The sequence below is a fragment of the Helianthus annuus genome, chromosome 8, assembly GCF_002127325.2.
Source record: "Helianthus annuus cultivar XRQ/B chromosome 8, HanXRQr2.0-SUNRISE, whole genome shotgun sequence".
NCBI classification, from domain to species: Eukaryota; Viridiplantae; Streptophyta; class Magnoliopsida; order Asterales; family Asteraceae; genus Helianthus; species Helianthus annuus.
Window position 1 is genome coordinate 71781627 of NC_035440.2, and position 13916 is coordinate 71795542.

General features: G+C 32.1%; 1 protein-coding gene across 2 annotated transcripts; it reads right to left on the minus strand.

Moving 5' to 3' along the window:
* Positions 1 to 1053: 1053 nt before the first annotated feature.
* LOC110873035 (branched-chain-amino-acid aminotransferase 2, chloroplastic) lies at positions 1054 to 13716 on the minus strand. Of its 2 annotated transcripts, XM_022121951.2 has the most exons (10): positions 13561 to 13716; positions 6609 to 6673; positions 4865 to 5036; positions 4597 to 4773; positions 2793 to 2924; positions 2594 to 2692; positions 2395 to 2511; positions 1543 to 1638; positions 1366 to 1478; positions 1054 to 1280 (listed from the first exon to the last, which is right to left on the minus strand). In XM_022121951.2, exons 1-10 carry the CDS (start codon positions 13612 to 13614, stop codon positions 1166 to 1168), a joined length of 1140 nt encoding a protein of 379 aa, XP_021977643.1. In that variant the 5' UTR covers positions 13615 to 13716; the 3' UTR covers positions 1054 to 1165. The 2 variants fall into 2 exon arrangements, with proteins under 2 accessions (XP_021977643.1, XP_021977644.1); XM_022121952.2 differs by lacking the exon at positions 4597 to 4773.
* Between the last annotated feature and the right edge of the window lie 200 nt (positions 13717 to 13916).

Here is a 13916-nt window from a genome sequence, read left to right on the forward strand (position 1 = left end):
AGGATACATAAAAGAGGAGTTGGAACCAAGTGATTCCTTCTTGTCTATTTTTTCCATATATTTTATTTTGATTTTCTAATTTATCTTTTGAGTAAACTTCCGATTTGCTCCATGTGGTTTGGTCACTTTAACGGTTTTGCTCCAAACCTTTAAAAATAGCCATTTTACTCCCTGATGTTTCAGTTTTTTTGCCAGTTTGCTCCCCTCCTCTAACTCCATCCAAATTGTTTGTTTTTGCGTTTTACTCCCCACAGGGAGCAAACTGGCTACAAAACCAAAACATCAGGGAGTAAAATGACTATTTTTAAAGGTTTGGGGCAAAACCGTTAAAGTGACCAAACCACAGGGAGCAAAACGGAAGTTTACTCTTATCTTTTATAACTTTCAAAACTTTTAATGAAAATTTGGTTAGATTAGACGTTAACGATAAGCCGGTACTAAAAGCTCTTGTGTCATTGGACGAACTCGGTATCTTGCCATCACTATACTACGTCCACGATGGGTGCATTGCCCTAACGTGTGTAGAGTGATAGTATTATATCGTGTTTTATAAATTTAAAGCTTGATTCGCGAGTAAAAAGTGCTTAAAATATATCTAAAAATAATACACACCCGCACACACGTCACTAAGATTATCTAGATAAATCATTATTGTGTTAGCAAGGCTCGAATTGATTTGGGTTCACAAGCATGGCCGGCCCTTAGGGTGGGCGAGGAACACCACCGGCCAGGGCCCGATACTTTGAAGGGCACATTATTTAAAAAAAATCCTATATGTAAATGTAAAAATAAATAAATTAATAGGGTAGGAGTAGGATCAAATACAAACCACAATTCGTATACAAACTGCAAAAACCATTTAAAAAGTGTCATGTGTCATCCAAACAATTATAGATAAATGGTAAAATGATAACCTAAATAATATCAATTATCTTGAATTCCTTATAATTATACTAATAAGCAATTAATTCTTTATTTGGATCTTTCTTTTGTTTTTCAATGTGCTGATAAAGAAAAGTGCTGATATCATTTCACATATGTGAATTGGTCATATAAAATTTTAAAGAGACATACATTCATTCATTCTTTCAAACTCACGTGCTTTGTCTTTATTTTTCAAATCAAACATGACCTTCCATTACAAAGATAAACGATATTAAGATCTTTACTTTATCTCAACAACCCAGTTAAACTTGTCTTCAGTCTTCCCAACTTGAATCCCTACTAGCGTTTTGTACAACTTCTGGCTCACCAACTCATCACCCGTTTTATACTCCACTCTGTAAACAACAAAAAGAAGAAAAAAAAGACTTGAATTTCAAGAAATTATTAATTTAGAATATATTGTAAATGTTATTTTTATACCTTCGATCATTGTATGTTACGCTACCAACGGTAGCAACACTAACGGCTGTTCCAGTAGTGAATATTTCGTCAGCTTCCATCAATTCGTCTACTGCAACCAGACGTTCCTCGACCTATAACATTTGAAACATTATTAGATGGTTATTAGAAAATAAATTCAAACTGATACTACTTTACCTTGTATCCTAAGTCACGTGCGATATCAATTATGCTTTTTCTTGTGATTCCTTCAAGGATTGTACCTATTGTTGCAGGAGTTGAAATGACGTTCCCCTACACGGAGGAAGAACAACATTATGCACACACCAATAAAGAAGCTGATAGGTGTAGCCTTAGAGCAAGAAGAAGAATGTGAGGATTAAGATTATCCGCAGTGGGGTTTTTATGGGCATTTTTTCTTCCAAAAAACGCCCCTCCATGCCCTCAAATCACCCCCTTCGGCGTTTTTTTCCAAAAAAAAAAAAAAAAAAAAAATCTAAGAAGCGTCCTTTTTTCCACGCCCCCCACTCTTTTCTTTGGCCAATGACAACTTTTCTTCTTTTTAGTTATCCAATACCCTTTTTGATGGTTTTTTTAATTTAATTATTTACACACATTTTAACATAATGCCCTACAATGCCTACATCTCAACTACACCCATTTAAAAAAAAACGCACCATAATGCCACATAACTGACTGGACTGTCACATGACGCAAAACACACAAGGGTGAGGTGTCTTCCACTAGCATGCTAAGGAGAGTATTTGTGACTCAAATATATGAATGCATAGAAATTTGACCACCATAACCTATTAACTATGACCAATAGCAATGTATGCAAGGTTGTGTATGGATATGTCCACATATCATGGGTGTATTTAATAAATGACTAATATTAAGTAGATAATGATGACTAGATTTAGTGATAGGTGCAAATGATTATGTTAGTTTTCATACTTTTCTACTTAAAATTGGTTCCATGATAAACAATCTTTTCTTTATATACATGATCTAGAACTTTGATCCCATAAATCATGCAAGGCTAAGTACCTTAACAAGGAAAATATTGGAACAACTAGCTTCCTCGATGTACTTTTTGTGAACCGAATCAAGGTACACCACATCGGAGAACCCTTGTTCCTTGGCTCTTGATATAGCTTTTAGTACCTAAACGTAAGAATGTATTAAATATTAATGTATTTCGCGACTACGATTTCAAACACTAATGACTATTAAGTTTTATTTGTACCGGGGCATAATTGGTTATGCTTTTTACGCCTCCTGTCCCGCCACTAGTTGCACGATGAGATTCGGTATTAACGTATAAGTTCAACGGTTTTGTACCCTCCTATATTTTTGTAAACAAAAACCGTATAAATGTATAGTTTATTACCATATATAAGAAAAACAAGTAATTAAACATTAGTGAAATAAAGACGAATAAAAACCTTGAAATAATTGCCTACGGGTGAGGCGTATACTAAGAATGTATACTCGGGAGCGGGAGACACACCCAATGTGGGCCCACTTCCAATGAGCAAAGGCCTAATGTACAATGATCCTTTTCCAGGGGGTGGAATCTGAAAAAAAAAAAAAAAAACTGAATCTATACAATATAATAAAAGAAACCGATGAAAGTACACTTGTCATTATTCTAGACAATCCTTAATTGTAGATAATTATTATTTAATTTAAATTATTACTTGTCATTATTCTAGACCATCCTTAATTGTGGATAATTATTATTTAATTTAAATTATTAAATGTTAATAAAATTAATATAAATCTTATAAACTCTAAATCATTGGCATAAACTTAACTTCAAATCGTAAAGTTTTATCTAAACTAAAAAGCATTATTTCACTTAACAGTAGATAAACATGCATATTAATTATTGTTAATGTTATTATAAACCTATAAATTAGCAACTTATTTATGCATACATGTGTTGTACTTTTTGCTTTGGGAGTTTTAAAAAAAATGGAATTTTCTCTTTTTAACCCTAAAGTATCAATCTTTAACAATTTTAGTTTAAGGTTTCAATCTTTGGTAATTTAACCCCTTTGATTAAGTTGATTTTTCACTTCTACTTCAAAAGTTTCCATCTTATACAATTTAACCTCTTTGATTAATTTGGACTCTTCAAAAATTTTCATCTTTTACGATTTAACCACTTTGATTTTTTTTTTTAATTAACCTAAAGCTTTTCAACTTTTGCAACTTTGACCCCATATACTTTTCATCTATCGCAAGTTTTGTGTTTAACGTTTCGTTCTAGATTTTCCAAGTTAACATGCCACAACATGCATGTGGAGTTTAACATTTTTTCATCTACTTTATCCTGTTTGACACGCCCGCCACAACCCGTCTATTTTTCTCCGTTTGATAGGTCTGTTGCAATGCGTGGGTCATAGATCGGCTCAGTTATTATTTTCTATGTTTTACACATAGGCTCGCGGTCATGTAAGAAACATTTGCTTTTCATCTAATATGTTATAACTAACGCATCCCCCGCCGCATTGCGGCGGGTGGTAATTCTAGTTATTGTTAATTATGATAAATTATATTAAACAACTTATTAATCAAACCAAAAATTTAAAATAGTATTAACCTAATTTAAAAAATAATAAAAAAAATCCATTTTGATTTAGAAAGATTTTTTTTTAAAATTAGATAAACCCATGTAATACACAGGGTTTTTAAAGATATAACATTTTTTAATTATTTTCTATATAAAATTAAATTTATTCAACCCGTACAATATACAATGTTTTTTTTAAATATAACTTTTTATTATTTAGTAAATAAAATTACATTTCTTCCAACCGTGAACACAGGTTTTTTTTAAATATCACTTTTTTATTGTTTGGTATATAAAATTACATTTATTCAACTCACACAACACACGAGGTTCTTAAATATATAGTTTTTTAATATTTAATATATAAAATTATATTTACTCATCATGTGTAATAAATGAGGTTCTAACCTAGTAAATTAATATAAAAAATCGTTAAGATTTGTTTAGATCCAATAATTTATTTAAAAAAGCGGCATAAAGTAATATAAAAAATCGTTAAGATTTGTTTCGATCCAATAACTTGTTAAAAAAATCCTAATAAATTAATATAAAAAATCGTTAAGATTTGTTTAGATCCAATAATTTATTAGTATTAAATCTATTGAGATAAATTTCGATTTCCAAAATTATTGAAAGTTAAAGTATGAATTCACTCCGAGAAAGTAAAATACCCAACGTTTGTTTGCTATAGCAGTTTGTTTCACCGCATCTACAAATTGTTTAAAGGATGGAGATTGCATGCACATTCTCTCGGCTCCAATTTGCATACGGATTGCATTTTGATCCGGTCGAAACAACAGAATCCTACCGTTTTCTCCCCTAAAAGCTTTTGTACCTTCAAAAATCCCCTATGCGTAGTATCATTAAAAATTCAGTATATCTATTCAAAATCTTGCCACTTTCTTCTTCCAGAAAAACTTTAACACGCCTATAAATTACCTGACCGTAGTTTAAAACTCCAGCAGCCGGGCTTAACTCAATGTTCTCATAATCGCTTACTTGACCTTGCTCAAAAGTGTTGTTTGGTGTGCATTTAGCCTTGTAGATGTAATCGGTTTTAATGATTCCATAACCCAAGTTGTTCCAATCAATGTCAGCATATTCCTCGTCTCTATAAACCAAAACATTTTAATTGTTAGTAAAAAAGTGAAGGCAAAAACTGTTACTAAATAATTAGCAAGGCCATCCCTGAGAATTTAAGTGCCTCGTATGAGCTAAAAAAGGCCTTTAAGCCTAATGAATTATATAAACTATTTTTTATTAACGTAACATTAAAAAGACCCCGGATGTAAGTCTCTTATTTGCGGGTCAACATTTGAAATTAATGATAAAACTAGAAACCTATAACTACTTCTAAGAATAGAAACATGAAATAAAAAAACAAGAGTAAATTACAAGTTTTGTCCTTTATGTTTACACCAAATTGCAGGCGCTGTCCTTTAGCGCAAAAGTTGACAAATTTTGTCCTTAATGTTTCAAAATCTTACACGTTATGTCCTTTAGGCCAAACACAGTTAGATTTTTTTGTTAAATCTGGTCATGTGCTCTGCACATGAGGGTATTCTTGTCATTTCATCTCTTCAGGGACTATTTTGTAAAATAGCTTATGTTTAGGGGCTAGTTTGTAAAAAAATAAAAAGATTTATAAATACAAAAAAATCTGCCATCTCTCTCTCTCTCTCTCTCTCTCTCTCTCTCCCTCTCATGTTCTGTCTCTCTTCTCTCTGTATATCTCTGACCGGTGAATCCAACGGTGATGGTAGAGGTGTTTGAGAACGACGGCGACGGTGGAGGTGTTTTCGTAGATCTGGATTTTTGTGGTGGTGGGTTTGTGGATGGTGAAGATGGATGTGGTGGTGGGTTTGTGATGGTGGATGCGGTAGTGGGTTGTGGTGGATGGTGAAGGTGGATTAGCGATAGTGGAGGTGGTGTAAGGGGCGGTTGTAGGTGGTGGTGGTCGAAGTGGTGGCGGAGGTGGTGTTAGGGGCAGTTACAGGTGGTGGTGGCCGGAGTGGTGGTGGGTTGTGGACGGTGACCAACTGCGGCGGAGGGTTAGGTGCGGTGGTGGAGGTGGAGGTGGTGTTAGGTGCGGCGGCGGGGGTTAGGTGCGGTGGTTCGATTGAGTAATCGATCTGAAACTGTTGACTGTTTGAATAATTGATGTGAATTTTGTTGTTCGATTTGAGATATTTGAAGAAGTTTGTTGCTGGAGGTAAGCTGGTCAAAGTCAAAGCTTCTTACAAGCTACCTAGCTTATCTTTTATTGTTCCATCTTTTATTCAACAACTTCAAATCTTGTTTCATGAAGTTTCTGGTGATTATTAGATTAATTTATTCAGCTTGATTTTATATAGTTTCTGGTGATTATTAATTGAATTTATACAGTTTCTCGTGATTATTAGTTGAATTTATTGTTTATGGTGATTATTAGATTAATTTTAGGGATGCAACTATACAAGAGTATTAACCATTGGGCCAAATCATATTTTATTTACAATTCATATTCATATTCTATATATTTATATACAAAATGTATAAAAAAAAAAACAAAATTTAGGCCCCTTGGAAAAACGGGTCTCGGCCGAGGGTGCGGCTCACCCACCCCTAGAGCCGGCCATGATAATTAGTTATATGTATATATATTATATATATCGATCTGTAAACCATGTGTCACCTAACTGACCTGATCATATGTTTAGTTTCTTGAAGTGTTGAAGCAACATGTGTCGTTAAGCATCTTCCTCTGACCTTCAATAATATCACCACAAAGTCTAATTTAGGATTTCAATTTAAACACAACTTATAATATTAACATAATAATGATTAGGGCTTTTCACGAGCTGTTTCACACGTAACAACATTTAACCGAGGCTTGAGCTTGTAACTATACACACCTTCATTGCTTCTTCTTATTTCTACACTTTGATCTCGACCATTTATTAAAAATGTTGAAGACTAAGAAGACTTCTTACCCTAGTTACACAAAATTAACTTTCTATTTGATTCACTCTTTGTATATACACACTAATATAAAAGCTTCTTTCAAAACTATTAAAGAAACCTCCGTAAGAGAACACTAATATAAAAGCTTCTTTCAAAACTATTAAAGAAACCTCCGTAAGAGATGAACTTGTTATTTACTATAGTTTGTTAAAAGAGAAGAGCGAGAACAATTTTTGAGCTTTTTAGTTGAAGCTTTTAGGCATGCTGGCGACCGGTGAGTTTATAAGAGAAAAAAAAACTTTTACTTCTCTCACATCCTTATATATTATTCTCACACCCTTTTCACTCTATTTCTCCCTCTCTATATATGTATCTAGGGGTGTGGATTTCTGACACGACCCGAAAACCCGACACGAACCTAACACGAAATTCGCGGGTTTAGGTTTAGTCTAAATGGGTTCAGGTTAGTTTCAGGTTGAACCCGCGAACCCGTTTAGGTCGGGTTCGGGTCAACCTGGTCAGGTTGGCGGGTTGACCCGTTTAACACATTTATACCATATTATATTTTTTAGGCTTGTAAATGAACCGAACGTTCAGTAAACCGTTCATGAATCGTTCGGCAGGAAATTCGTTCATGTTCGTTTATTTAATAAGTGAACGAACATGAACAATGTCCCGTTTGTTCACTTACGTTCATGAACGATCGTTTATGTTTGTTCATTTACGTTCGTTTATATTTGTTCATTTATGTTCGTTTATGTTCGTTCATTTAAATTCGTTCGTTCGTGTTCGTTTATATCCGTTTGTTTATGTTTATTTTTTAAATTTAGTTATTACTAATTAAATTTAAAAATCTATTTAATTTTCTTTATCATCCCATAACTAGCTTTGACTTTCCGATTTCAAAACTTTCTTTTATATGGTATTGATATATTTAATTTATATTTTCCAATTTAAAAGCAATCATTTCTATCATATGAAACGTGAATTAAGGTTTACCTATATTTAGGTTCTTCTTCTCCTCTACTACTGCTATACAATCAAAGCCTAGTTAAATTACGTCTGTTATGATTTGTTATGTTCTTTTATGTTCAATTATGTATGTTTGTGTGTGTTTATGTTCGTAAACCATTCGTTTATACTTTTAGCGAACGAACATAAAAAACATGAACATGTTCATTTTCTTAACGAACGAACACGAACATGAAAATCCGTTCATTTAAATGTTTGTGTCCGATCGTTTGTTCGGTTAAAGGTAAATAAACGAACATGAACATGCATCGTTCGTGTTCGTTCAGCTCATTTACAAGCCTAATATTTTTTACAATATATTTTGTCATTAATTAAATGGGGTGTGTATTTTATGCCATGATTATAGCTTAAAAAAGAAACTAACACAAATTTTATAATTTAAATATGATATTATTATATTCATTTGTGTTTTTTAAGTATATTTTAATTTTAATATATTAATTTTAGAAAAAAAAAATCAAAAAATTTGGGTTGAACGGGTCGTGCTAGGGTAGGGATGAGCAAATACCAATCCCGTCCCGATACCGATAATCCTGATCCCGAAATTTCATGAATACTTGATACCGATACTGATACCGAAACATGTCGGTTCGGTACGGTATCGGTATTTTGAAGGTAAAAGTCGGTATTTTACCGATACTGTACCGTACCGATACCGAAAAATCCAAAATGTGGATACCGTTTCCGATACTGAAACATGTCGGGATCGGGATTATCGGTATCGGGATCGGGATGGGATCGGTATTTTATACCATTTGCTCATGCCTATGCTAGGGTTAACCCACGAAACTTCAGGTCGTGTTCGGGTTCATATGATGTATGATACGATTTTCGGATTAGGGTCGGGTTCGGATTTGTGTAAAATTTTTGGATTCGGGTTAGGTTAAACCTGTCAACCCGCGAACACGACTCGTTTAGCACCTCTATATATATATATATTTATCTATGTGAGTGATAAAAGAGAAGGATGCATGAATACTATCTAAAAATAAAGAAGTAAATGGGTGGTTGAAGATGAGTGAAAACATTTAATGAATATTTAAGATTCTTTTTGGACGATGAATATTTAATGTCTGATGGGATTTTTGTTTGGTACCCGGTTGTACAATGTCTTCACTTCGCTATCTCGCCACCTACCACACTTTAAACTTTAAAAGACATACTATTTACTCTAACATTTGAGGTGTTAACGATAACATGACATATTAACCGGAATTGCAAACTAATTCCTCCTTGTGTTAAGAGGCATTAAATGGGTTGCATGTTAACTGGATGTTAAAATACTGAATTACAAATATTTTTCTTGAAAATGTACTGTAACTAAAAAAAGAAACTAAATTCAAGCTTTAAAACTTGTTAAATCAATGATGGATTTAGAAGAAAAATTCAAAGGTATCATAAATATTTTTTGTTACCGTATATTCGTACAATGTAATTTTTTACCGTAAACTCATAAAATCAAATACACTATAACAACTAATATTAGTAACTAAACGCTAACCTAAAATCCAATTTTGTCCCGTTTATGCTAGAATCAATCATCCCCTAGAATCCCTTATAATACCAAGGCATGGGGTGAGTAAGAAGAATGCACCTCCTAAAATATGATTATGTTTTCGGGAGAACTTATCTACATCTCCGCTTCAGATATTTTTAACTCTTTCTCCTTTTATAATTTTTTTAGTACCGATTAACTGTGCCTCTTTTCATAGTTTTTAGTACCGGATAAGTATTTAGGAAAAATAATTTCTAAAAAGAAACGACTTATAATCAATTAATCATCACTATAAAGCCTTAGAGTATTCACATTGCAACCTCTATTTTCATACTTTCTATATAATATAGAGAAAACAACTAAAACAACACCACATTAGATTCTCTATTATAGTTATAAAGAACATTTTATAGAATAGTAAAGTACACATCTATATTTAGACCTTATATTTTTTTTGAGTGTATAGAAAAGAGAAAATAATAACAATAATAATAATAAAATAAGTGTCAATGAGTAAGATAGAGGTAGAGGTAAAATTTGGATGTAAGATGTTTTTGAAAAGTATACAAAATTTATAGAAAAATGTGTTTTTTAGAATAAATTTTTAAAAAATGTGTTTTTAATCAAATTTACAACATAGTGGTTTCTGTATAAACAATAATATCAATAAATAAAAATGCAATGTAAAACTAAATAACTAATCAAGACAGATTATTAAGTATTAGGAGTGAAAGAATAATAATTATATAATTATATAATAATAATAATAATAATAATAATAATAATAATAATAATAATAATAATAATAATAAGACCACTCGTAGTGGGGCATTATTTTTGAAAAAAATCCAAAAAAAAAACGCCCCCTCCCCATTACATAGGGCGTTATGGGGTAGTTTTTAAAAAAAAAATGGCTTGGCGTTTTTAAACCACGCCTAAAAGAGATTGTGATGGGTTGACTGTGTTTGACTGGCCAATGAGAAACTAGCTTGCTTTAAAAAAAAAACGCCTAAAAGGGATTATTGGGCATTATTCCCATTACACCACTTTTTCAATAACGCCCCATGCTGACTGGACTGCTACCTGTCGAATAATACCCCATGGTGGGGGCATTATTTTTCTAAGCACTGCACATGGTCTAATAATAATAATAATAATAATAATAATAATAATAATAATAATAATAATAATAATAATAATAATAATAATAATAATAATAATAATAATAATAATAATAATAATAATAATCTAATACTAATAAAAAGGTATAGATAATGCCACATGGCATTCTCATACTAAACAAAAGCCTACTTAAAGCCATATGTCATTTTCTCCTTCAATTCACATTTATTATTATTATTATTATTAATTATTTAATTAATTAATACAAAACAACAAAAAATTCCTTAACAACTTAATACTAATAAATATTTTATTGTTTACTTAGACACTAATTATTTAATTTTGACTTATCTAAAATATATAGTTAGTTATTAGTAACAATTCTACTTATAATAAACAATTTTATATAATGTCAATGTGACAACACCTTCTTATTCTTTAAATAAAGGATTTCTTTACAATAAATTATTATTTTATATTATAATAATAAAAAAGGTAAATAATAGGTTAATCTGATATTTGAAAACCGGTTTACTTTCATGCTTTGAAAACACTTTTAATGTTATTAGACCTATGTAACAAACGCGTTTAAGGATATAATATCTTCATACTAATTTTGATACAAGTCTATACTCACTGGATGTCCTAAATGGAGTTATATTTTTAGGCTTGCATACCATTGATAATTAACAAAGGTCAATGTTCCAGTGACATTATTAAGAAATATTCATTGAAAGAATAGTTTATGTAACAAACTCGACTACAGGTCCTATCACTAGGTGACTAGGTTATTGAGACACTCATATTATCCTCCGGAAGTAATAATAACACTTGAACATTTATCCCTAGATTTCGTCGGGTGGGTCTTGCTCTTTTTTTATCCGGGATTAATACCGCCAAATAGAAATATTTCATTTATATTGAAAAGAGATAGATTCCTCTCGCCCAATGTTTTGCCATGACGATAAATAAAATTATAGGACAATTTTTATGTAAAGTTGGTTTGTTTATAAGAGAATTAGTTTTTACACATGACTAACTGTTGCATTATCTACGGTAAAGAATTCACTTATAGAAATTTACGAAGAGAATATAAAATTAAATAATTTACAAATTTATATCCTTAAACCCGTGTAGTACACGGGTCTAATAATCTAGTAATAATAATAATAAAGTACGAATAGGACAGAAGCCTTTTGCAATGTGTCAGGTCAGCTCGTTTTCTTTTCAATAAAAGTGTACCATCAATTTTATCATTTTATTTCTCTTTGATTCATCATCTTCTTGGCTTCATAACTTCCAGAGACATTGCGACCAGAAGAAATATAGTTTATATGCTTCTCTCTGGCTAGGATACTTTTCTTTGGGGTATCTTATTATTTGATTAGGGGTATTCTATACATATAACCAAGAAAAAGAATTATACTTTCACCTAGAAGTCTAGAACTGCTCCTGTGTTAATATGTTATTTATTGCTAAACTTAACTATAAGGCCGGAGGGTGTGGAGGGCGTCACCCCTGCCACCTCATCAACAATAGCGTCGGTGGGGCGCCACCGTCCATACCCACTGATTTAAGAGGGGGCGCCATGGTGGTTTCGCCAACATGGTAACGAAGAAGATTTGGCAGGATCGAGGGGTGATTGGTTGCAGGTGAGAGAGCTATTGTTTGAAGGGGGGCTTTATGCCACACCCTGCAAGTTAAGGGAAAGCGTGATAAAGTCCCCCTGGATAACGTGGATCTGACGTGACGTAATACATCCCATAGCCTAAAATAAGTCGTAAAAAGTAAACTTATTAGAAAATAAGAATGTTGGTGACCCACCCTTGTGTAAATGATTTATTGAAGTACTTGACGAACGTAAAACATAAACATTTCCATTACGACCCTCCAATGTAAAACTTTAAAACTTCTGGTTTTACCTAGGGATGAGCGTGGTATCAGTACCGTATTGAAAATCTCCAAAAGTGGGTATCGGTACGGGACCGATACGGTACTGGTATTTGAAGGTAAAAATCAGTATTTTATCGGCAACGAACCGAAAGTACCGGTATCGAAATGCCAAAAAGTGGGTACCGAATCAGTACTGAAAAATTCGATACCGGTACCAAGTACCAAATGCTCCTTCCTAGTTCCACCACTGTACACTGGGCATAGTTGTTGTAACTTTAGTTTGTTATGTTTATCCTTTTTTAGTTTGTTACGGAGTTAGTTACTCGTTAGATCTCACTTGTTCAATGCATAGAAGACACTCGTATATAGTTAGGGGTGTTTGATTAAGCTTTTCAACACCTTCTTATAACTTATTGACTTTTATAAAAAGTTAATAAGAAGAAAAAGTGTTTGGCAAACTCAAAAAGATTTTTTTAAAATGACTTCTTGTTAGAGATAAAAAGTCAGTTTAGTTTTGAAAAGTTAGAAATTGTGACTTTTTGAAACTCTTTATAATTTTTCATACAAACTTTGTGGCTTTTTGAAGCTCCTTAGTTATTTTACATTAATAAACTAAGCCAAACATTTTTTAAAAACAAATTATTGACTTATTTGATTTTCTCACCACATAAACTAATTTAAACACTTTTTTAAAAACTATTTTTCAAAAAATAATAAATCAATAAGTCCTTTTAACAAAATGTTCTTTTTTAAGTTAAATAAGTTTAGCCAAGCACCCCCTTAGTCGTTAAAGAAAAAGAATTACTCATTATACTATTAGACAAGGTCATGATTAATAATATCCATTGATGCTAATCAGTACATCCTCATTAATAGGAGATGGTTTTTCCTTTCCATACAGAAATATAATGTCACACAAAATGCTATGCAAATTCACCTACAATTTCCTAATCTCCAAATGTTCTTTAATTTATCTGTTTAACCATACACAGATCATACAATTAGTGTATTTAAATTGGAAATACGAAATTAAAGAAATGTGAAGTTTTGTTACCCCCATGAAATTAAGCATAAACTCATACCTTAGTTTCCTCAAAATAGCCATTAAAATGGAAATTATGAAAGAAAAAGAAATGAAGAAAGATGAGACCTTTGACAATGAGATCTGAGCAAAGCGACCAAGGAAGGGACTCTGTCGGATCATTGTGTTCGATACCTCAAAACCAGAAAATGTATTTTAGTAATGGAGGAATTTAGAGTGAAAGCTTTATGAGGAAGGAGATGGTGTGGTTGTCAATGGTATTTATAGGACATGAAGGCCAATAGGGACCATAGTGTGATGATCTATTTTATAATCCCCAACTTTGGAATGCAATAAGATTGATTTGACCATTATTTAAATAATTAATGTGGCATCGCAAATGAGTAAACAAATATGTAACATTTATTACTTTTGTTTTAAGTAGGGTATCCGGTATTGAATTTGATATTTTTTTAAACGGCAAA